General features: G+C 36.5%; 1 protein-coding gene across 1 annotated transcript in view; it reads left to right on the top strand.

The window, feature by feature from the left end:
- Positions 1-1116: 1116 nt before the first annotated feature.
- Kcnip4 (potassium voltage-gated channel interacting protein 4) overlaps positions 1117-22468 on the top strand; it is a 413147-nt gene continuing 391795 nt past the window's right edge. The window contains exon 1 of the mRNA XM_055623972.1: positions 1117-1348. Within this exon, the coding sequence (XP_055479947.1) occupies positions 1249-1348 (100 nt within the window). The 5' untranslated portion in view covers positions 1117-1248. The remainder of the gene's footprint in view (positions 1349-22468) is intronic.

The following is a 22468-nucleotide window of genomic DNA, read 5'->3' as shown; positions in this document are numbered from 1 at the left end:
GTTTTAAATCTGAATCCAGGTTAGTTGGCTCTGGAGTTTGTATTCCATTATCACCCTAGTGCACTTTTCTATGTCCCTTAGTCTCTTGTCTTCTTTGGTCCTCAGATTGCTCATCTGCACAGTAAGAGACTTGACAGGGATCTTTGAGCTAATTTCTGTTCTGGGTTCTGTTGTTTGTTTTCATGAGTTTTGTTTTGCTCCAGTTCAGCTCTTGGTTCTGGGTTCACTATACTGTAGTATCGGGAGGGGGGTGTACAAAATATAGAAACTCCAAGAAATGTTTGCTTCATTTTTTTTTCCTTCTCAAACTTTTCATGGCATCTAATTGATATCAAATATTTTCAGAAAGCTTGCAAGATAAATAATGCTAAATGCATATATGGTATGTTGGAAGTGAAGCCAGTGAGAAAGGAGGTAACTGCTAAACTCTAAAATGTTAGTTAATTAAGTATACTTATGAGCATTTCAAACTTTGAAATACTAGTCCCTACTCAAACTGAATATTAGTTCAAAATGAGTAAGACACTGGAGCATTACAGTAAAGCAACTCATTGAAAAGAACAGAGCCATAACGAACCACACCGGGAGGAAAGCTTCATTCCATTTCTCTCTGCCTCCTTCGGATAAAATATACACATTTTGTTTCATCTGAAGAGTAAACAGGTTCAGAAACTGCTGAAAGCAAACTGCCACTGCCTGTGGGCGATCGAGGTTTTTCTTTTTCCTGGCTTCTCATGACAAGGTGCTGCTCAGGTCCTGTCTGCAGCGGGAGTCCAGCTTCGCTTCCAGTGTTTCCAAGGCAACTGCCCAACCCGGAGATTCCACTGGCGGGTGAGGTGTGGAGTCCTGGGGGCCCGCGCTGCTTGTGCTGCCCGCCAGGCTTGCTCCGGACCTTCCTGGAGACCTCCTTGGTTTTCCGCGATCTGAGTGCTACTACTTCACGCATGGCTGTCTCCTTGTGGGAGAGTGATAACAAGGACGCTGATAATTCTGAGAGGCTCGACTTTATCAGGCTGCCACTTCTGGCCTTGGATACAGCAAAAAGGATGACTAGCTCTCTCTCTCTCTCTCTCTCTCTCTCTCTCTCTCTCTCTCTCTCTCTCTGCTTTCCCTCTCCCTCCTCTCTCCCTGCTCTCCTCCTCCCTTCTCCAGCTGTAGCCTTCTTAATGTAGTTTAATGGCTTTACAAAGAAAGCCAGGGTGAGGAGCGCTTCTCAGTGGCTGTGGCTGGACCATGACCTAGCTGACCATGAACTTGGAGGGGCTTGAAATGATAGCAGTTCTGATCGTCATTGTGCTTTTTGTTAAATTATTGGAACAGTTTGGGCTGATTGAAGCAGGTTTAGAAGGTAAGGGAGTGCTTTTCAGTCACTTGTTAAAATCCTGTTTTTCAATTAAAAAAATTCTTTAAGCGAATGTGAGAGGCACCTGAAATGAGAAGAGAGAAATGTGATTTCTGGGATGGGCATGCAGAAAAGCAGGATTCTCAGGGTGAGGAAGATTAACAAAATAAACTTTTGGCAAGTTGGTGATGTTTTCACAGCAAAAGAATGCTCCAACACTATGAGTAGTACTCTCAATCTAGAATCAAAACTGAGAAAATAAAGGGTTGATAATATGTGTCAGCTTATACTTGGAGTATCCTGTCCCTATTGATTTTGTTAGAGTTCTTTAATATATTATCCTCCTTTAATCATAACAGCAAATTTTATTTGTGTATATGTGGGGTGCACTTGTATCTTGTATGCAAATGCACTCTCCAGAGAGAATTGAATATGCATTTTTAATTCTTATGGCTTAAGATTGGACACTGAGGAACAAGCTTTCATGTAGGGTTTACTGCGAGGGTGTTGATGTTATCTGTTTTACAATCTAAGGGATACTCTCGGGAGAAATGAGTTTCCAACTCATGTGACGGATTTTAACCCGGGTTCTAAACAAGCATGGCTTTGCAAGTGTTGATATTTTTGTTCATTAGAGGCTTATCGTCTCTCCTGAACAATCATCTCTCCCTCTAAAAGCAAGGTGTGTTCTTGCCTGTATCATTCTATGGAAGAGTGTGTTTCTGAGTGTCTGAGTAAATTTTGATTATCATTTTATTGCCACTCAGAACATATTTGAGCTATGTTTGTGTTCAGCCAGACATTTGTTTCTCAAAAGTTGGCAGCGCAGTTTTGAAAAGCATCTCATGCCGGTGTTTGACAGTATTGCTGTAGTATCCTCACTCTTAAGTTTTAAACTTCAATAAACCTAAAGAACATTACCGAAGTCTTTGCATCTTTACCTAATCTAATCCTCCCAGGAAGGCTGCCACAATGTGCCATAAATATAATTACTTTTACAAATAGCAAACATCAAATTAAAATAAGTGTGTCACTCTGATGTAGGTTACCAGAAACCTACATTTATAACCCATTGGAAGGAGGAGGTGGGGATGGAAAGCAGGTTTTATTACAGTAATTTTAATGGAACTTTGTAGAATGCATATTGTGGCTCTTTCTGAGGAAAATATTTAGTAGTTTCAATGTGAGAAAATAGTCTAAATTTTGGAAATGCTCAATATCTTTAAATTTTACTTAATTTGTGTATTTTCATGAACCAAGTAACTTGATTTGTCTTCTGTGTGCATTACTGTAATTTTACCTGATGGTTATGGCTGGGACGTCCCATTTTGATGTGCTGGATTTTATGTTTTTTCTTCTCTTTAAGACCTCAAGCATTTATGGAACGCCGTCAGAGTTCCTCTCTCTTAGTAGGGACTGGTTACATCTTATTTTATGCCAGAGGTGTGGTCCTTCTTTACACTCTTATGTCCAGGGTATTGGTTCTGGGTTTTGTGATGATGTCTACTCTACTCTAAATTTGTTTGTGTCAGGAGCATAAATATTCACCACTCAAGTTATAACTTGTACTTGTTTCTTCTAAAGATTGCTAACCTCTATGAAAATATTCAGTATTCTTTTTCCCTTATTACTTGTATTCAAACCTGTCTTATTATGCATGGACAGATTATTTTTCCTTGAATTTTTTTGTGTATTGATAGTATTATTGCTAATACTGTGTTAACACTGCAGAGAGAATTAGATGTCTTCTGAACTTCACTAGAAACTCTCATTTGATTTCTGGTGTTTTTTTTAAGGAGTCCTTTTAAATGGTAAAATATTCGTAACTCTATTGAAGTAGAACTATACATAGTATGTAAAAGTTAGGAGATTTGTAAAGGAATATTGTCTTTACTTGTGAAGTATGTATCAGAGTTCTCTCAATGCGAATTTAAGAGTCAAAAAACTTCCTAAAGAGTATACAAATTAATTCTGAAGCTATGATATTATAAAGTTGATATAGATAATTGTATAGTTTGCATACATACTGTAAAGGTGCAGAGGTTAAGTAATAAAAAGAATAAACAGTATTTAATATTGAAATAACAATTATTCTCATGTCTTGAAACCTTCTTAATACAAACAAGGAAAGACCAATAGTCCTTTCATTCAGATCTATTTTCCCACAGGAGTTTCTTTCTCAGTATCCCACACATCCTAGTTGGAGGATACTGACTTGTTTTGTCATTCTTATGTCTTTTTGTAGATATGTCTTATAAAAGGACTTGATACTAAATAGGAAAATTGAACTTGGTTAAAAATCAAGGATTAGTCTTTTAATGGTTTCCCTGAGTGATCGAAACTTTTCATTTTACTATACAACTGTTCAAAACTATGGCCATCCCTCAAAATTCAGTTTTATTATTATTATTATTATTATGATGATGATGATGATGATGATGATGATATATAATACAGTGTATTCTGAAGAACAGAGAAAATACAATATTTATATAACATACTATTTTAATTTGTATTAAATAAATGTTCTTTAGAATAAATTATTAGTATAAAAGTTTAGAGAATTTGTAGTTGCTTTCTTCTGAGTGCTTTAAGTTTCTATTCCTTGTGGGAAACTAGGGACTGTATCACTGGAAACCAGTGCTCTTCTGTCTTAGTGTACATATGACACATATAAACAAAGACCCACCACCTATTAACAAACAAATGGCTTGACGTGTTGCGGGTAAAATTATGTCAGTTGAGAAAATAAATAGTAATAAAGGAAAGCTTGTGTCTCCTCTGTCATTCTCTGACTTTATACTGTATCAATCAAGCTTACCTCTCTCAGTTTAAGATGAGAAAGCTGGGCTTGGTAATCTCCATGGAACTTTTTCTTTCATAAATTCTGTGGGTCTACCAAGTAACTACAGAACAATAATTTATGTGATGTATATTCTTATGCCTGACAAAGTATCAGTGGCCTACTTTGTAAAAGGTAAACAATGTAGCTGTTAGACTAACCTTTCTTTTATGTGGTGGGCTAATTCATCATACCCCAGGGAATTGTTCTCTGCATTTCCAGAGAACAGAGAAATGCCCATTCCTATGTCTTTAGATCTTTATATTTCAGATATTTCAGGCTGCTATCTGTTGCATATTCTGATTATTTAGTTTCTCAAAATTTATGCAGTTTCAGTAACAAATATGCATATTTGTTATATTTATGTTTTATAATTTAATTAAACTTCAATAAAATTTCTTTCTAATAAAATAATAGTAGCAGGTAGTGGCTAAGTAGCTAAGGAGTACTGGCTACTCTTACAGAAGTCTTGGGTTCGATTCTCAGTATCCGCATGTGTCACAAACATTTTTAACTCCACTCCCAGGGTATTTGACACACTCTTCTGACCTCCCTGAGTACCAGGCACACACATGGTACACAGACATGCATTCAAACAAAACACCCTGACACATAACATAAATACATTTTTAAAAACAAAACTTTATTAGCATCAGACTGGTGAGCAAATGAAACAATAGTGCTGACTTGAGCAAAGATTTAAGGCTACTAGATAAAGTCAGTGGCTGTTTTTAAATATTGATTGTTCTTTCTACGTTGTGAGTGGTTTAAGAAACTCCAGAGCCACAATAGTTTGGAATATGTTTCACAACATAAATTGCCTCTTCTCCAGCCATAAAAATGAAAGTAGTTTTCTGTTAACACATTCTAGGGAAAAAGTGAATCCAAACTTTAATGGCAAAGCTATTTCATTATCTCTGTATGCTGACCTGGGCTGTGAAATATCTGCTTTTCATCCAAATACATACAAAGTGTTACTGAATGAAGAAAGAACAATTCTTCTATCAAGCTACAATAAGGAGCAAATATTTCAAAAATATATTAAAAAAGCAACTTGAAAAGAATTCTCATAGAACTGTCTCTTACAAAAAAGACTGATGATCTATGCCCCTTTATTTACTCACCTTACCCTTTTTTTTTTTCCTTTGAGACGGGGTTCCTTTGTGTAAAAGCTGTAGCTTTTCTGGAACTTGCTTTGTAGACAAGGCTGGCATCAAACTCTCGTAGATCCACCCGCCTCTGCCTGCAGAATGCTACGATTAAAAGTGTGGGCCACCATGCCTGGACTTTTTGCTTCACAGATATAAGTCTAGACTAAAAGCTTTGACCAAATATTAGATGTCAGCATATTCTAAAGTGCAAACGTTTGAAACCAAAGTTGCTAGTTTTTCCATGCTATTGACAAGTGTGATTCTGAACCAAATATAAATCCGCACTATGATCCATGATCATTGCCATGCTTACTGGAGATCACGTAACAGGCTGTGGTGACCAGACAGTGGATATTAGTCACATCTGAAACTGCTTAACTTAAACTCTTGAAGAAGAAATTATAAAATAATCTCCTAGAATCCTCATTCCAAAAATATGAGGAGCTGAAGATATTTGCATGTATTGTCTGAGAGAACTCCATCTAAACTGTAAAAGTTCTTGAATTCTTCAACATATCATATTTTAGTGTCTCATATGGGAATGGAATTAAGGGATATTTTCACTGCTTGCCATTTTTAATGACCTGTTTTAGTAAATATTGTCTATTTTGCTAAAACACTGGTACCCAAAGCAGACTAATAGACAGAAACAATTAGTACAATCTGATGTTACATCTAGACAATCTAGAGCTATTTTGTCTGGAATATGGCCACAACTTCACATTTTACTCATTTTAATTGACCCCCATAATCCTATATTTAACGATCATATGAAATTATCACAAATAATCTTAATACCTTATTTGACTTAGAACTACATTGAAACTGAACTAATGTTAAACAAATTGTTATACTGTAATAGTACAGGCATATTAATATTATAATATAGACCTACTAAGTACATAATATATTTGATTCATCTTGGTTCTATAAAGTAGGTGCTGTCTTATTCGATATGAAAAAACTGAGTGGCTCAGAGTGAATGAGCCCATAACTCACCAAACTGAAATTTAAACTCAGAACATCAAATTTCATATTCTGTTTTATAATCCTAATAAGACACATTACATTTATGATGGCAATGGCCAATAGTCTTGTGGTAGGGAGGAGATGTTAGATCAGGTATCCATAGCAGCCAAACTCTACAAACCTTTGTTGAATACAATATACTAGATGAAACATGCCGTAAAAAAAAAAAGTCTAGACTCTGTCTTATCAACTACACAGAATTTCTATAGGTTCCTGGATGAAAATGGAGGCAGAGGTAGTATAAATGCTCTTGAGAATTAATGCCAAAATCTTTCTCTTTGGGAATGTTGGGAAGGTTGCCGGAAATAAGTGGCTTGTCATTCTTGAGAAAAGAGGAAATTCAGTGAAATTTTTCTGGCATCCAGTATGAAGATTTTCTAATGAAGGTATCTGAGGTGTATAGAGTAGGTTGATTGGACCATTGGCAGGTTTTAACATGATGATACATACGGTAGTAGCATACTGAGATAAATGTACCCAAGACTGAACAAAGGAGCTGAACGTAGGAGCTGAGCATAGCCTCACTTGAGTTTTAAGGACTGATTGGGACAGTTCTCCACAGAAAACATTTATTCTAGCCGTTACTAGAAAATATAAAAACAAGACTAACAGGTGGTTCCATCTACCTGGGACGGATTGAGGTTGCGATGAAAGCCGTTTCCATTTCAGAACTTGAAAACAAGATAAAAGGAAGCTGCATATGCCATTCCCAACTCATGCTGTCAAATATTCAAGATTTCAGGTGTTGCTTCTATTTTGTAGAAGGCCTGCTGAAGGTTTGGGTAGATTAAGAACTTGCTTAAGATCACAAGGAATAACAGGACTCCAGATTAATTTCATTGTTATAATAGGGGTGCTTATCCAAATAGCATTCATTATGACTACTGGGGGTCAGTATTTCAAATAGGATAAAATAAAACTGTAAATAAATAAAGGTCATATGTAATATGGCCATTCTATACAAAAAGTTTCCTATATATTTTAAAGTTTATTTTATTTTATTTTATGATAATGAATTTAAACTATGAGGAAGAAGGGAAAATAAGCAAAGGTATATCTGAAATTTGCATAATTCAGGCTTTGACTTATCAAGACTCCACAGAATGGGATCATAAATTACCTGAATCAAATCAGTCATTCCACACATTAAAAAACTGAGTCCCAGAGAAATGAAACTGCCTGTTTTTAATCACGATTTTAAGAAAAGAAAAGTAGAATGAATTATACTCAGAAGATAAACTTTAAGAATGATCTAAACTCCATAAAATCCTTATCTTAATTTCAGCTTCCCTGTTTTTCTAGTGGACCAATCACTCTGATGTTTGATGTTTTAAGGCTCTGCTGACGCTGATGTTGTTTGCCAGTGTATCATCTTCATTAGATACAGATGCAGCATAGAGAGCTTTAGGCTGGATTTTTCAACCATAACTAAAGTGTTTTCCATCATTAAGACTTGTCTGTTTCAGTTTTATAATAGGTATTAGTCGCTGTGTGATAGCCCACACAGCTAGTGGCCCAGAGAATGATCTTTTACTATGCCAAGGCTAAATTTGGATAGCTATCCAAATGCATATATGTCCATCGAGTCATTCTAGCTGTTCTTTATCCTTATTATTGAAATCAGAGATCTGACCCTTTCCTCTCCCACTGCTTGCTGAGGTGCTTTAATCTCACCAGAACCCTCCCTAACATTCTTACTCAAAATTCAAAGGAGTGGTGGCACTTGTCTATACTCTTAGCGCCAAAGAGAAAGAAACAGAAGAACTATAAATCTGAGGCCACCCTGGGCTACACAGTAGGTGCCAAACCAGCCTGTGTTACATACATAGTGACATCTGTCAAAAACAAACAAACAAACAAACAAACAAACAAACAATAGTTCCAGGTGTAACTCTGTGGTAGAACACTTGGGCCTGCATGAATGGGGTACCTAGTTCTCATCCTCAGAACGAAAAGTAAAGTCACCCATTGCACATTCTTTTGGAACCATGTCTTTAAAAAGCAACTTGAATAGGTCTGGAGACTTATCATCAAGACAAACCTGGTTCCTAATATTATATCAATTGTATGTTTTAGTTCTTATATAGATGCCATGGAATTCAACAGACTCTTACATCCAAGGCAGTAAGATTATCATCAATGATGTTTCAGCTCTAACACATGTAGCTCTATTGCCTTGAGTAGGAACCTCAGCCTTCTGTCCTTCAGTTTCCTTTTGTCTTAAATTGAAATTGTCATGGCACTTCATTATATTCTTATGTAGCTTGATATGGGTTGGTGTTTATATGTGCTTAGAAGTCTGCCAACATTATAATAAATTATTTGTGTGTGTTTCCATTTCAGAGAGACACATTAGCTTTCCACGCAAACATTGGAGGCCACCACTCAACATCTGAAATCAAAACCTGTACTCTTTTATTGCTAAAGAAGTGAGAGCTATGGTTGTGGATTTGAATGATTCAAAACAAAGTTAAAGTTGTCTGAGGAAGCAATGGTTGCTAATGGTCAGCTGCATTGAGCTTAAAATACGTTTTGATGGCTGCTTCTGTCATCAAAGACAGAATTCACTTCCTTTCTTCAAACTTAAGTTTGAGATCCTTTCATGTTAAATATGTAAGATAATTTGTTGGAAAACTGCAAGATGCCAGTCTCAGGAGTAGACACACAAAGAAACAAGAGTATAAGCAAGATAGAAGAGACCTGTTTCTTTCAATGTCATCTACTAAATGTCAAGATACTAGCTTGACATTATGAAAAGTATACAGGAGGCAAAGTAGCTTGTTTATTTATTCATTTGCTGAATACATGTCTGTACAATGATCTCTTTGTTGTCCTCAACACACTAACTAACAGTAACAAACATATTTCTTGTTCTTGTGAATATACTAAGGAGAAAATGAGACAAAAAATTAAGTTAATTCATATGTAATCTAGTATTTAATAAGGAAAATTTTCAATGACCATAAGAAGACAAAAACGTGTTTCTGTGACAGAGTCACAAAAGAAAGGCATTAGAATAAACTAACTTGCATGAAAATACTTGAAAGAAATGAATATCTGAGATGTAGAATAAAATGTTTAACCAGGATTCCAGGCAACAGGCCCACTCAGTTTAAGAATTGTATGTATTGAGATGCTGAAAGTCTAATGCACTGTAGGCCTCCCAGGCACAGGTAAGTGCAGATATAGTTAAGGCAATAATCTCATGCTGAACCACTGCAAGTCTCAGGAATTTATTCTTGATCCTCGGCAGTCCCCGACAGAGGAGTTTATATACTCTCTAGACCATTATTGCAGCTTCTGTTTATCCCTGGTATCAGTTTCTCTATAAAGGTTGCTAGCTGAAGTTTTTATATGGAGTCTTCTCTGTGATACCTCACTGCCAGACATTTGTCAGGACATTTAGGCATTGTCTTTTGTCAAACTCCCTTTATCTGGAACAAGAGTCTGACCTTTACTGATTCTTAGGTATGTGCTTATGTCCCACACCATCTTTAGTAAGCAAAGTCTGCCAATTTATCTCCCACAGAGTGTGAGTGGATCTCGTCTTTCCATTTAACAGGCAGTTTCAACACCATGGTTTAAGGTCCCACTTTTAATTGCATTGTTAGAAACAATATCAAGTGTCTTATTATGATTTATCTTTAGAAGACATTTTGAAAAGCCAAACCATCTTTCTAGTGCATTTGCCATGGCAAGAGAGTATCAGGATACCGCTGATGAAAATATGATACACAGAAGAGAAAACACGTGCCTTCTCCTTCCTCACATATGAACTTCAGTGATGAAATATCTAAACTGGGCATGTTCCAAATGAGATGAGAATAAGACATTTACTTCCCTAGCCTACTTATATTAAAACATAATTTTTAGAACTAAGATTCGTGGACTTGTTACCTAACACAATGATTTTATGCATAAATTGAGACCCAGGAAGGTTAATTGACTTATTAGAAATCATAACACTGTTTAGCAGCATAGATAACATAATAATTTTGTTATCTATGATATAACAATAATTATATTCTAGGTGAGGAGCTTATCATTTAACATATTTTAGAATCTAATTTTTGCGAAGCCCTGTAAGAATAATCCTATTATCCATAATTATAGAAATGCTGACTCTTTATTTACTTAGAATATATTGTTTAAATTTTTCATGCTATTGCTCTTTTCTTAATTTCTTATTCTCAAAACAATGGGTAAAGACAGTGTTTGTGCAGAGAATCAAGATACCTGATGAAAACAGTAGCAAGCCACAATGTAGTGTTACAAAATCTATGGGGTAATGAATCCAGCTTTGGTTAAACTGTAAATCTAGATTCCGTTCTCACTGCTGAAGAATGCTGCTGATTAAGAAGACACAATAGAATGCCAATTAACAACTGCTCATGCTACCAGCAAATATCAGATGATACAGGATTGGGTCCAAATCAAGGAGGTTTCAGAACTGAAAGACAGGTGTGGGCATCGGTTGCTGTCATCAATGGCACTTTGAGACATACTTTGTTGAGCATATTCCACGCACTGGCTTCAACACTATGTGTATGAATCATGATGACAATAACATTTACGAGCCAGTTATGACTGAAAATTTAAACAAAGAGAAGGCATGTAAATGTATGCTCATAAAATTTGGGGAATTGAATATCACACTCAGAAATGGTCAATCAGATATCTGAATCCAGCTTGTCTACCTGAAGGACAAAGACTCTCGGGCCAAGCAGGCTAAACTGGCCACCCAGGTAGAGATGCATAGTGAGCAGAGATAGATACACCTGAAAGCAATTTAAGGTTTAACAACAGAGCCTCTGTCGTGCTTGGAGACCCTTCCCATTCGCATTGAAAATGAAGTATTAAAGTCCATACCATGCACATTTTAAATCTACGCTTTCAGATATTTTTTGTTTCTTTTAAATTCTGCTTCCTCAAATTGCATATTCTTTAAATCAAATGTAAAACAGACAAAACGCATCCCAAGACATGCTCCTGTTGTGATCTTGGAAGATCTTGCTGTTTCTACAGTTATTAAAATCCATGCTTTGGACTCAGAGGACAAGATCCAGTCTTGCTAGATGCAAAGTTTCCATTAGGAGGCCACATGCCTGCCTTTAAATTCATGGCCAGCCTGACAGAATAGGGATGTGCTTATTTGACAGTATGCCATTTCCATGCCTGGCTGACTGAAGTGAGCATGTAGTGCTTCACTATTGGAGTGGCCAAGTTACTCATTGTACTTGGATCTGTGGGGTGTCTCCAGGGCTTTCTGAATCATGCCTGAGAAGAGCAGTCAGGAACTTCTCCAGTGAGGCATGTATGTGTGTTGAGTTAATCCCCTTCATTTACAATATGATCTATAACAACTAACTTGACCCCACATTGAACATCAGTTCATCAAGCTTCAGTGGATTGCTGTTGTAAAGACTAGTAGTATGGATGGGCAATAATTGGATCTTCTTGTTAATATGTACTCTAAGAAGTGACCATTGATTGTTGAGTTACAGCCTAAGAAGCCACCAGGGAAATGAGGTTAGCATCATTTATGTTACACATGGTTATTAGATGTATGCTACTTACATTAACTCTAGAAACAGCCATGCTACTGTTTGTTCTCTTTGGTTTGAACAGATCAAAACTTTCATGTCTTCAAATGCCTATTTTTCATTCATGGACAGTATTTACTGTGCTTCTGCTTGTTTTTCCGGTGTTGTGGTTTCATAAGAAAATGCCACTGATGTCCCACGTGCATTGGAGGGGTTGACTTCGGTTGGAGGGAATACTCTTCATGTGTTACATTATATGGTCTGTCAGAAAACAGAGGCTACCAGTATAGGCAACAGTACACTATTAAAAAAGTTTATCTGATTTATTGCTTTTCTTTTGCCTTATTAGGAAGCAGAAGGTAGAGGAAACGTTTGTGAGGTGGAGAATATGGTGATTTTAAGGAAAGAAACTATGATAGTGTGACTCCAGCCTGGGCAAAGTGAGTTTACTGAGCAAATGTGAGATGATAGCCAAGGAATACTGAGTGCTTATTTGAGATTTGTGGTTATTCTTTGAAAAGAACCCCCTCTGACTCACATAAAGTATGTTCTTTCTTATGTCCATTAAAAAAAAAAAAAAGATTGTTTTCACCAGTCCTATTCAAAGACACAGGCAGAGTCACATTGGAGAATGGAAAAACAATGAGGAAATCAGAGCAATCTCCTCAGTATACAAGTACTCCTAAGTTCCAAATCAAAAAAAAAAAAAAAAAAAAATGGATACAGCATATCAGGTCATAGAGGCAAATCTGTGGAAAATTAAACTCAAGTCTCACTTCTCTATGGTGTGCCCACAGTGGTATACCAGAGTGGCCAGTAAGATTCTCACAAGGGAACTTAGCAACTGTTGACAAACACTAGCTGATGTGTCATGGTGGAAATGCTCAAGTAAGTAGTCTCATATTTTGTTTGAAGTAATTGATGTTCTCCTGTACATTTTTGTTAATTTCTTTTGTTTTACTTCCACAAACTATCTTGATAAAGAAATTTAAGGATTACAGGGTGTATTCAGCTCATTGTTCAAGGGCACAGTACATCACAGAAGCGAAGTCAGGATTGCAGAATTCTGAGGCCACTGGTCATTTCATATCCACACAATGAAGTATGTGATAAGCTCACTTTCTCCTTTTTTTTCTTTTTCTTTTTTCTTTCTTTCTTTCTTTTTTTTTTTTTTCCACAGTCCAGGACTCCAGCCCAAGAAATAGTGCCACCTACATGAATCATGTCTTCACATCTCAATTAAGCAAATCCGTCTAATCTCTGACAGACAAGCCAGAGGCCTCATCTCTAGATGTTGCCAAGTTGACAATAAACTCCATTATCATGATTGTGTTGCACTACACCTTAACAAGCGGAATAAAATTCAAATTATAATTTTAGCATTCAGTACGTCAAGATAGGAGGGTTACAACAAGTTCTTGACCAGTCTAGGACATATGCTAAGAAGGTTTCAAACAAATCCTCAATAAAAAAGGAGGGCTTTTTCTGCCAGAGCCCCTGGCAGAGGTGAACAGTTCCTGAGTGGGGAGTGAGGATTGAAAGAAAAAAATAACACTACACACAGATCGGTTCAGGAGGGCTGCCAGTAGAAACTATTGCACCTGGTTTATTCCACAATTCATTTTCTTTTGTCAGAGCAAAGTACCTCAATACAAAGAAGGGGTTCATCGAGAAGTCAGACTTGATTATCTCGACCACCTGAGGTTGTGACCCTCACACAAACAAAAGGGAAGTAACTTGGCAAAACACCCTGCTTCTCTGTATCCCCAGCTGAAGGCCAGGGTGAAAACACATTATTCCCTGAAAACTCAGCAACAAAGTAGTCCCACAAACAAGCAGCTCTCCCTATTTTTTTCATTAGTTATTTTAATGTTAATGTATTTGTACTTATCTTCTGTCTTCATTTTGCAGCCGCTAATCCCTTATTACCTTAGGAAAATTCATCATCTCTTAAGCACAGATTCTGTATCCTGCAAGCAAGTCACATGTTCAATGGTTACTGAACTCAGCGCCCTGGATATGCTTTGCATGTGCTTGAATAGTTTCATTCTTGTATATAGATAATGCACATATAAAAAAAACACTAGATTCAGAGGCACATATGCTTATATTCTATACATATTTATATTCTTTGATAACATAAGCAAAAATGTATTAGTTAATACATTTGTGAAGACATAATGTTTTCTGATAGGACCTTTGATGATTTCTTTGGGATATGTCTTTATATTTAGACATGTATGCAAGTACCCAGGAAGTAAGGGAGTTTTATAAAAAGAGACATTGGATAAAGAATAAAACTTGCCTACAGTCAAAGCAGAACATGTTGTGCCATTAGGTGGAAGATGTGTTGCCTATGAATTCCATTCCAACCAACTATGTGATCACAGGCAAATTACTATGATATTCTTTTTTTTTTTAATAAAAACATAGCTCAAGTATTATTTTCATTGAAGAATACCTATTTAATGGATGCACAGGGATTAGAATGGTTACTTTTGGCCTCCCACTGGCTCTTGCTCAATAGGTTATGCTATTTCCTTCCTTACATTGGAAAGGCAGTGCTAAAATCCACATGATTTACAAGCCACCTCACATCCAAATCTGCAAGGTTTTTGAAGTTTTTGTTTCTTCCTTGCCTGGTCAGTAACTTATTATTAGATAAGCCTCTAAAGATTTCATTCTAACTTTAAGGAAAAGATTCTGATGTAGATGATAAAGAGCTGTGTTTGTGCAAGGAAGTTATATCAGTGGTTTGCAAAGTGATATTTGACTGCTCAAATTCATTTACCTAAAAGAGAAGTTCATCTCTGTAGCTTCAATGAAGAAGAACTCCTAGGAACAAATGATTTTTCACCTCTTGATGTGTTTTGCTTCATGTGCTCTAAAAGGGAAGATCAGTTTGAGAGCAGGCTTATAAGGAAGGATGGGGAAGATCAGCAGGTTGCTTCTTCTGGCAGTTCTCAACCCCCTTCACTTTTGGACATCAGTAATTTTCTTACTCCAGTGGCAGCCTACTTGCAGCTGCCTGTAAGCCATTCATATGAAACTCAGGCAGGAATTATTTAATGTAGGAAGCAGATTAAAATGAGAACTGTGATAAAACGAGGCTTCACAGGACTGAAGAGATTCCATTAAATGTCTGGCTGAAATGGAATTCTCAATACTTCCCATACATTTCTGTTTCCTTTTATCTTTGTAAAATTTAGCCATCGATGTACTCCAGGTAATTTTTCATTTTTATTACTGGATTTTTTACATAATAATAACATAGAAGATTAGGCTGTCATACATTCCAATTAAGAGAATTTGAGGTAGGAGAAAAATTTCCTACTTTTAGGCTTCATACCATTTTGAAATTCAACCTAAATAAGCTATTGTGTGTAGTTTCAAAGAACTTAGGCCCCAAATAATTTTCTTCAACTGGTATTCATGAAGAAAGTTGGCTGATGTTCAAAGCTTGCATTTTCATCCAGACTCAACCAATTCCTATTTAATGTTAGCAAATGGGTATAAGGATTACTCATAGAACTGTGGGGAAGTGTAAGGAGGAAAACATTTTATAGCAAGTGTAAAAGCAGCCAGGCCATTCTGCATTGACCACAGGGTACTGGTGGAAGACCTGGGGTCTCACAGCTCAGGAGTTTAAGATCGCACCCTTCCCAGAAACTCCCCCAGACCAAGACCCGTTGCAAAAGCAAGAGGTTTATTAACCATTGTGCAATGGGGTCACCCCTGCCAGTCAGCAAAGAGTGGCACCCGAAAACAAAGGCCTTTAGGTTTTTAAAAGAAAAATTGCCGGAGATTTGATGTTGCAGTCTTGGCAATTTAGGATTGGATGAGGAAGCTATAAAGTAAGATAATTGGTTAGTCTTAGGTGTTCAAGCTTGGCCAGTCCTGCCAAGTGTGGATGCAGCTGCAATTTAAGGTGGGGGTGGTTAGCTCATCCTTGAAGATTAGGGGCTGCGGACTTTTGGCTGCAGGTCAAAAGCTACTCAAAAGAAGTCTGGGTTCGCTGCTAAGAAATGCTATCTCAAAGACAAAGGTCTGGTCCTTTTTTTTTTTTTTTTTTTTTTTTTTTGCTGAGTGAAGGTTATTGCTTGCTTGCCTTTTTTATATCTGTCCTCACAGATAGGGTCACATTCCTCCATTCTCTGGAAAGGTACTAAGAGGCTTTAGTTTAACCTGAACCTAAAACTAAAAGCTATAGGCTTTAGAAGACATACCAGTTACAAAGTTAGTCTAACCCTTTCACTGGCAGTAGTCAAAAATACTCACTCTGGATGAGCCACTAAAATAAAGGGTTTTAGATTAAGTATATCCAGCCTAACCACAAACCTAGTAATGGGAGAATAAAACCTGGTTGCAGGTACTCTATTTCTTATTGGGTTAGATCCACTTTGATTCAGCATTGAGTTCCCAAACTCACTTGGCTAATCCTCTCAAAGATATACCAGTGTCTTTGACAGCAAGGAAGATTTCAGGAGAGAGTATTCAGGAATCCAAGTAAAACCTGCAACTGTTAGGGCAAGTCCACCTTCTGGGGCTCAAACATCTACTGTCCCTAGTGTAAAAATAACTTTTATTCCTCTGATGTAATTGTCATCTCAGAGGCTTACAACTGATAAGTTCACCCTTACTAATTCTTTTCTTTTCTTTTTTTTTTTTTTTTTTTGACAAATCATAATGTTTTATAAATACAAATTTCAGGATACAAAAACAATTGTTAGCTTGCCAAGTACCAAACACCTTGCTAGGTGCTTTGTATACACTACTTCATGTTTTCATAGAACGTTATACCCTTACTAGCTCTTTCTGAACTCTGCCTGCTGGTTCAACTCAGCTGTACTGGCTCAAACTCATCTCCAAGCTGACTGATTCAAACTAGTTTCTCTCACTCTGACTGAATTGCTTTGCTTGGCTTCAAACTATCTCTAGCAATCTGGGCTAATCTTCTGGCTCCTTATTCTCTAGCTCATGCTGTCTTCATCTATGTCTAGTTTGTTCTCTCTCTGTTACCTGTCTCTGTAAAATTCCCGTAAAACTGCCACCTTGCAACTTAATTGACTCAATTTTCCAGACTGTATTGAACTCAAGTCTAGAGTCTAATGTACTGTCTTCCCTACTTAACTCTCTATTCTATTCTATTCTATTCAACTCTACTTTCTCTTCAGTACTGTCTTCTCTACTGACCTCTCTATTATATTAAACTCAACTGTATCATCTTTTCTACTCTGTCTCTCTGCTGTAACCTCCTCTACTGTGTTAATTCTACCGTACTGCTCTTAACTAGCTATTTTTTTTTTTTGTCTGTTCTTGTGAGACTGGACCTGTCCTATCTCTGACTGATTCTGTCAAATCTTTCTGATTAGTCATTTTGTCTGCCCCTCAATTGGATTTCACTTTCAAACATGGGTGCTTCCTTCAAGAAAATGGTTTACCTTCATTGTTTGAGATTAAAAATGTGTACTAAGGGCATATCTGTATTCTAGCCATAGTGATTAAAGGAACATCATTACAGCCAGATATTGAAAGGTCTTTGGATATGATCCCTTGCCAGAGAAGCACTGTTGCTGGATTAAAATTCCTCTGCACCTCAGTAAAATGTAATCATTCTTAGTGCAGAAAAAACAAACAAACAAATAAAAAACAACAATGCTTAATTTAAACTTACTTTCCTGGTACTTAGTGAGTGTCCATCAACTGGCTATGAGTGAATTATAACTGAGATAAATGTCCATCAATTAATGTTACTTTCAAATTAGTAACCCAAATTGTACAATGTTTTTCTTCTAAAACATTTTTTATCATTAACTCTGTGTAGTGTCTTTTAGACTTTCCAGTGATAGAGACATGAACAGAGCAGAAGTTTAGGAGGTTGCCGAAGAAAAAGGAAATTCTGGTGTCCTTGTTACTCTTTTCATAGGCTACTGAAACATACTGAGGCAGACTTAAATCAATCCTGAATACTGTGGATACTCCTGTTTCTTGTGTGTCATATAGAAATAAAAATGTTTCAGGGAGTCAGCCTGATGATTAAGTATGATAGTGTACATGATATGCTTTGCACATTGTTTATTGTTTTAGTGTGCTAATATTCAGACATTATAAAGAACACACTCTCTTTTTCACCTGTAGGTAATAACTATGAAATAAGGCAGCTTGTTTAGCATATAATTCTTTTTCAGATACGTGAACACGACCTTATTTGAGTGTATATCATAGTATTTCCATTCACAGTGATACTTATCATTTTCAAAATAAATGCGAATGTCAGGCATTGTAACACTTGTGAAATAAAAACTAAAATCATTAGAACTTTTATGTGTCTCTTTTCTAGTTTGTACAGTATTTCTGAAAGAAAGGTCACTTCTAAACCCTTTTCAGGAGAATTCAAATGTTAGACATGTTTGGGAGACAAAGGCCACTCTGCACTGTATATGTGGACACAATGGTATAGGCTTTCTGAGGAAACTCAAAATAAACTAGAACAAAATAAACATGATAAGAAAGCTTATAAACAAAGGAGTCTGCTTTTGTTTAATCTAAACAATGTTTGCTTCCTATTAACCTCCTACAGAACACTTTTGAGAGAGGAATTAAGCTATTTGCTGCACAGAAGAGTGGAAAGATCATGAAGATTAAATAGGAAGTGTATGGATTAGACCCCAGACCCTGTCCTGTAATTAATTCACATCACTATTATTTTCTTTTTTATCTCTGCATGTTTTAGTTATGTTTCAGTACTCTTATTCACAACAAGAGATTAACATTTTATATCCAAAAGCCCATAATAAAATTAAATAACAGATTAAATCCATAACCCTGATGGAGCTGTTCCTTCCCTCTCTTATGATGAATATGAAGACATTTGCAGTGGCTTCTAAAGGCCATCAAATCCCTAGGGGATTATCTGTAAACTTGTCATTGAGGAGAAATGCTTTTGACTGAGGTTTAAAATAATACATAAAATGTCCTACTCTTTGAAGGATATACTTCTCACTAAAAATACTTCTAGGAACTTCTCTGCTTCATATGAATTTTTATCTTAAGTAGTAGACATAGGATATGGGAAATGAACTCCCCATTTTGTCATTTTTATAGTCAGAATAGGATGCCCTCTACTTTATTTTTTTTAATCTGTTCAACCTATTATTATGTCATAGTAATCATGTATGACATCCTTCTCACAGTCAAGTATCTAGTACAGCATTTGACTCTCTATATGAGATACACTTTTGGCAGGATTCAATCACATATTTCATTTTCTCTACTCACTCTGATCAGTGGGATTCTGTATCCAATGTTGAGGTCTATGAAACTGGATTTTAAAATATTCAAAATAAAAGAGATACAGGGAAATGGAGGCATACAAGATAAGCAGAAGACATTTTTGGAACATCCTCTTTATATCTGCATTTAAATGGAAAAGAAACTGAATCAGGGGAGTGAAAATGAAAATATGGGTTGTAAGTCCTGCAGTGAACAATTTTCATCTAGGAGCTATACCATTCCTTATGAACCATCTTCTTATCATTGCAATGTTTCCTTCTAAGCTGAACTAGTCATTACCTTGTGCAGAACTGGGTCATAGGCACTTATTTTATTGCTTTCTCTTTAGTTCCTACAATTTTCTGACTAGTATTCCCATGGCGGACAATTGTTCTTTAATTATGTGCTAACATCAAAGTATATTTTTTATAATTTTATGTCTGATAAAAAATAACTGTATAAAGTAATTTCTCAGAAATCCAAACTGCCTCATTTATACTGTATGGTGATTTGGACACTGCACTGAGATTCTGAGCAAATATTTATTCAGAGAGCATGCAAATGTGTTAGTCTAAATAAGACTTGGAATGGAAAGCATTTAAAAAGCTGGCATAAGTCAATGTTTTTTAAGCAACCTCCAACTTCCTCAGACATCATTTAAATAATGCTTGTAATTAAAATTATTTTTATCTATTCATTAAAAGTAAGATAAAAAGGTGCCTGATAGGCTTTATTTTGTTATTCTAGTTTGAAGTAATACTCAAGTTTAAAATAGAGGTGAATAGATAAACGTAGGTCATCTAGGGAAAAGGAACTGCTCATTTGTGAGTGTTTTAAAGGTGAAATACAACAAAATGTGACATGGATTATAAAGAGGATGAAAAACACCAATGAAACATATTAAACTAACAGAGTTTGAATTTCAGGTGTTCTCTGACTAGATACAGCAATTAGTTCAAGAGTCTAAGAGATGTCAGGGTCCAACTTAGTGTCTGCCCAGTTACATGGTAACCATGGAACTCCTTTGTGACAGATGTTTTATAAGGACTGATGGGCAATATCACTGATGACTTTCTCTGGAGAATTACGCTAGAGCGATTGTAGCTAAGGTATAGGAGAACCCCCATATCCCAGACAATTACTGGATATCAAGGCAGGCTAGGCATTAATCATGTACTAATTCACTTGAGCTGTTAACACGTCAGACTAAAGGAAGACTTCACAACACACACACAAAAGTGGCACCTGTCTTTTTCTTTCCTGACTTCCTCTCTCTCACCCCCACCATTCCTCAAGAGCATGATTTTTATAAGCCATATGTACAGGAAGTGTTCTTCAGGTTCTGCTTCCAATTTACCTGGCCAAAGTATCCTGCTTCAGTATATGCCAACTTTATTTTTCTGTAAGATTATTCACCTGGTGAGATGTACCCAGCATCATGGTCAAGAAATTTGTAAGGATGGTTGCTTATGTAGTTGCTGCTTTTTGATCTATTATGATTCATTGCATTAGTGGTGAGGTGCTGTGTATTAAACCACTTTTAAAAAGTAAAGTAAATGTGATGATTAATATAGTGTCAGCTGGACCTAATTGTGGAGTAGTACCTAGAGGATTATCTAAGCAAACATTCATATGTGTCTCTAGTGGCCAGATAGACATTTACATCAGGAGGGCTCTGACCAATATGAATGGATTGATCTTGTGATGGATTCATATTGTGATGTCGTTATTGAGAGGTGATTTAAAAAAAAAAAAAGTAAGAGGAATGGGTACCTGAATGAAGTAGATCAAAAGGGGATTGTGTGAAAGTGATCTCTTTCTCTGGTCTCTCTCTCTCCATATATATTCTTTCTTTCTTTTTTTTCTGATCTCTGGTTGCCATGATATGACCTTTCTGTTCTTTGCTACTCATCTTCATTCGAAGATGGCTTTAAATCTCTGAGGCCATGCCGCTTTGATGATGTCCTTTAGCATACAGAGGCTTTTCAGTTTCATGAGGCCCCCTCTAGAACCAAAACTTGTAGGTCAGCAGAACTTAAGGTCTCAAGAACAGGAAGCAAAATTTTTCCTAGTGGGTCACTAGTGATAATAATGAATGGAGGTATTGCCTTTTCCACCCCCTTGATTCCTGGATTCTAGCTATGGGAGAAACTGTACCAAATATTGGGTGCTGAATCAAAGTATATACTGTCTTCTGTAGAATGCTGCCCAAGCCCTCTAGACTGCTGCAATATAATTGTCACTGTAACTGTGTCTTCAAAAGGCCATTCCATATTTCTAATCAACCCATATTCTTCAGGATGGTAAGAGCATGGTAAGACCAGTGGATTCCATGACTGTCACACTTTTGAACTTCTCTGGCTGTGATATGAGTTTCTTTTTCAGAAGCAATAGTGTGGAATACCATGTTAGTAGACCATGCGTTCTACAAAATCATGATTTTGGCAGAAGTATTACATGTAGGAAAGTAAAATATATAAGCAGTAAGTATCTACTCCAGATCCCAACTATAGCTAGCAGATTTCTGAGACATTTGATATAAGGGCAGCCTGGATCAAGTAACACACCAAGTGTCTCCAGAATCCAAGTAGGTATACAAAACATTGTGTTCCTTTCTTTGTGGTGGGAGAAGCTAAACAAAATAACTTATTCCTCACCTTAGACACAGTATCTCTGCATGCCCCACAACACGGACCTCCAAAGATTTCACTGAGGTGGAAGGGCCTTCAATTTTGGTTGGATTCTTTTCCATCATCTGACTTCTATACATGTTAGGAATAAATCCAAATTGTTTACTTCCTTCTGTTCACTTGGTCCAATCAGCACAATGTTGTCAATGTAGTGAAGCAATGATGAGATATTGTATTGAAAAGAAAGATGATCAATTTACCTTTCAATTAAGTTATGACACAGGGATGAAGAATTAATATATCTTTGAGATAAAACAGCAAAGGTATATTGCTAGCCTTGCTAACTGGAAGAAAATTCTTTCTTATTGTCCTTATGAAAAGGTACTGAGAAAAAGGCATTTGCTAGATCAGTAGCTGCATACCATTTGCTTGGAGTTGTGTTAATCTGCTCAAGCAGGGACACATCTGATAGCAAAGCTGCAGTTGAAGTCATTACTTGATTGAGTTTTCAATAGTCAACTGTCATTCTCCATAATCAATCCGTCTTTGTCTGGCCAGATAGTAGTGCTAAAGGGAGATGTGGTGGGAACCATCTCCCCTGTATCTTTCAAGTCCTTGATAATAGCACTAAGTTCGGCAATTGCTCCAGGGATGAGATA

Source organism: Psammomys obesus, unplaced genomic scaffold (assembly GCF_907164565.1).
Source record: "Psammomys obesus unplaced genomic scaffold, mPsaObe1.curated_primary_1811, whole genome shotgun sequence".
NCBI classification, from domain to species: domain Eukaryota; kingdom Metazoa; phylum Chordata; class Mammalia; order Rodentia; family Muridae; genus Psammomys; species Psammomys obesus.
Note: the sequence above shows the minus strand (reverse complement) of the source record. Positions and strands in the feature narration are given on the sequence as shown.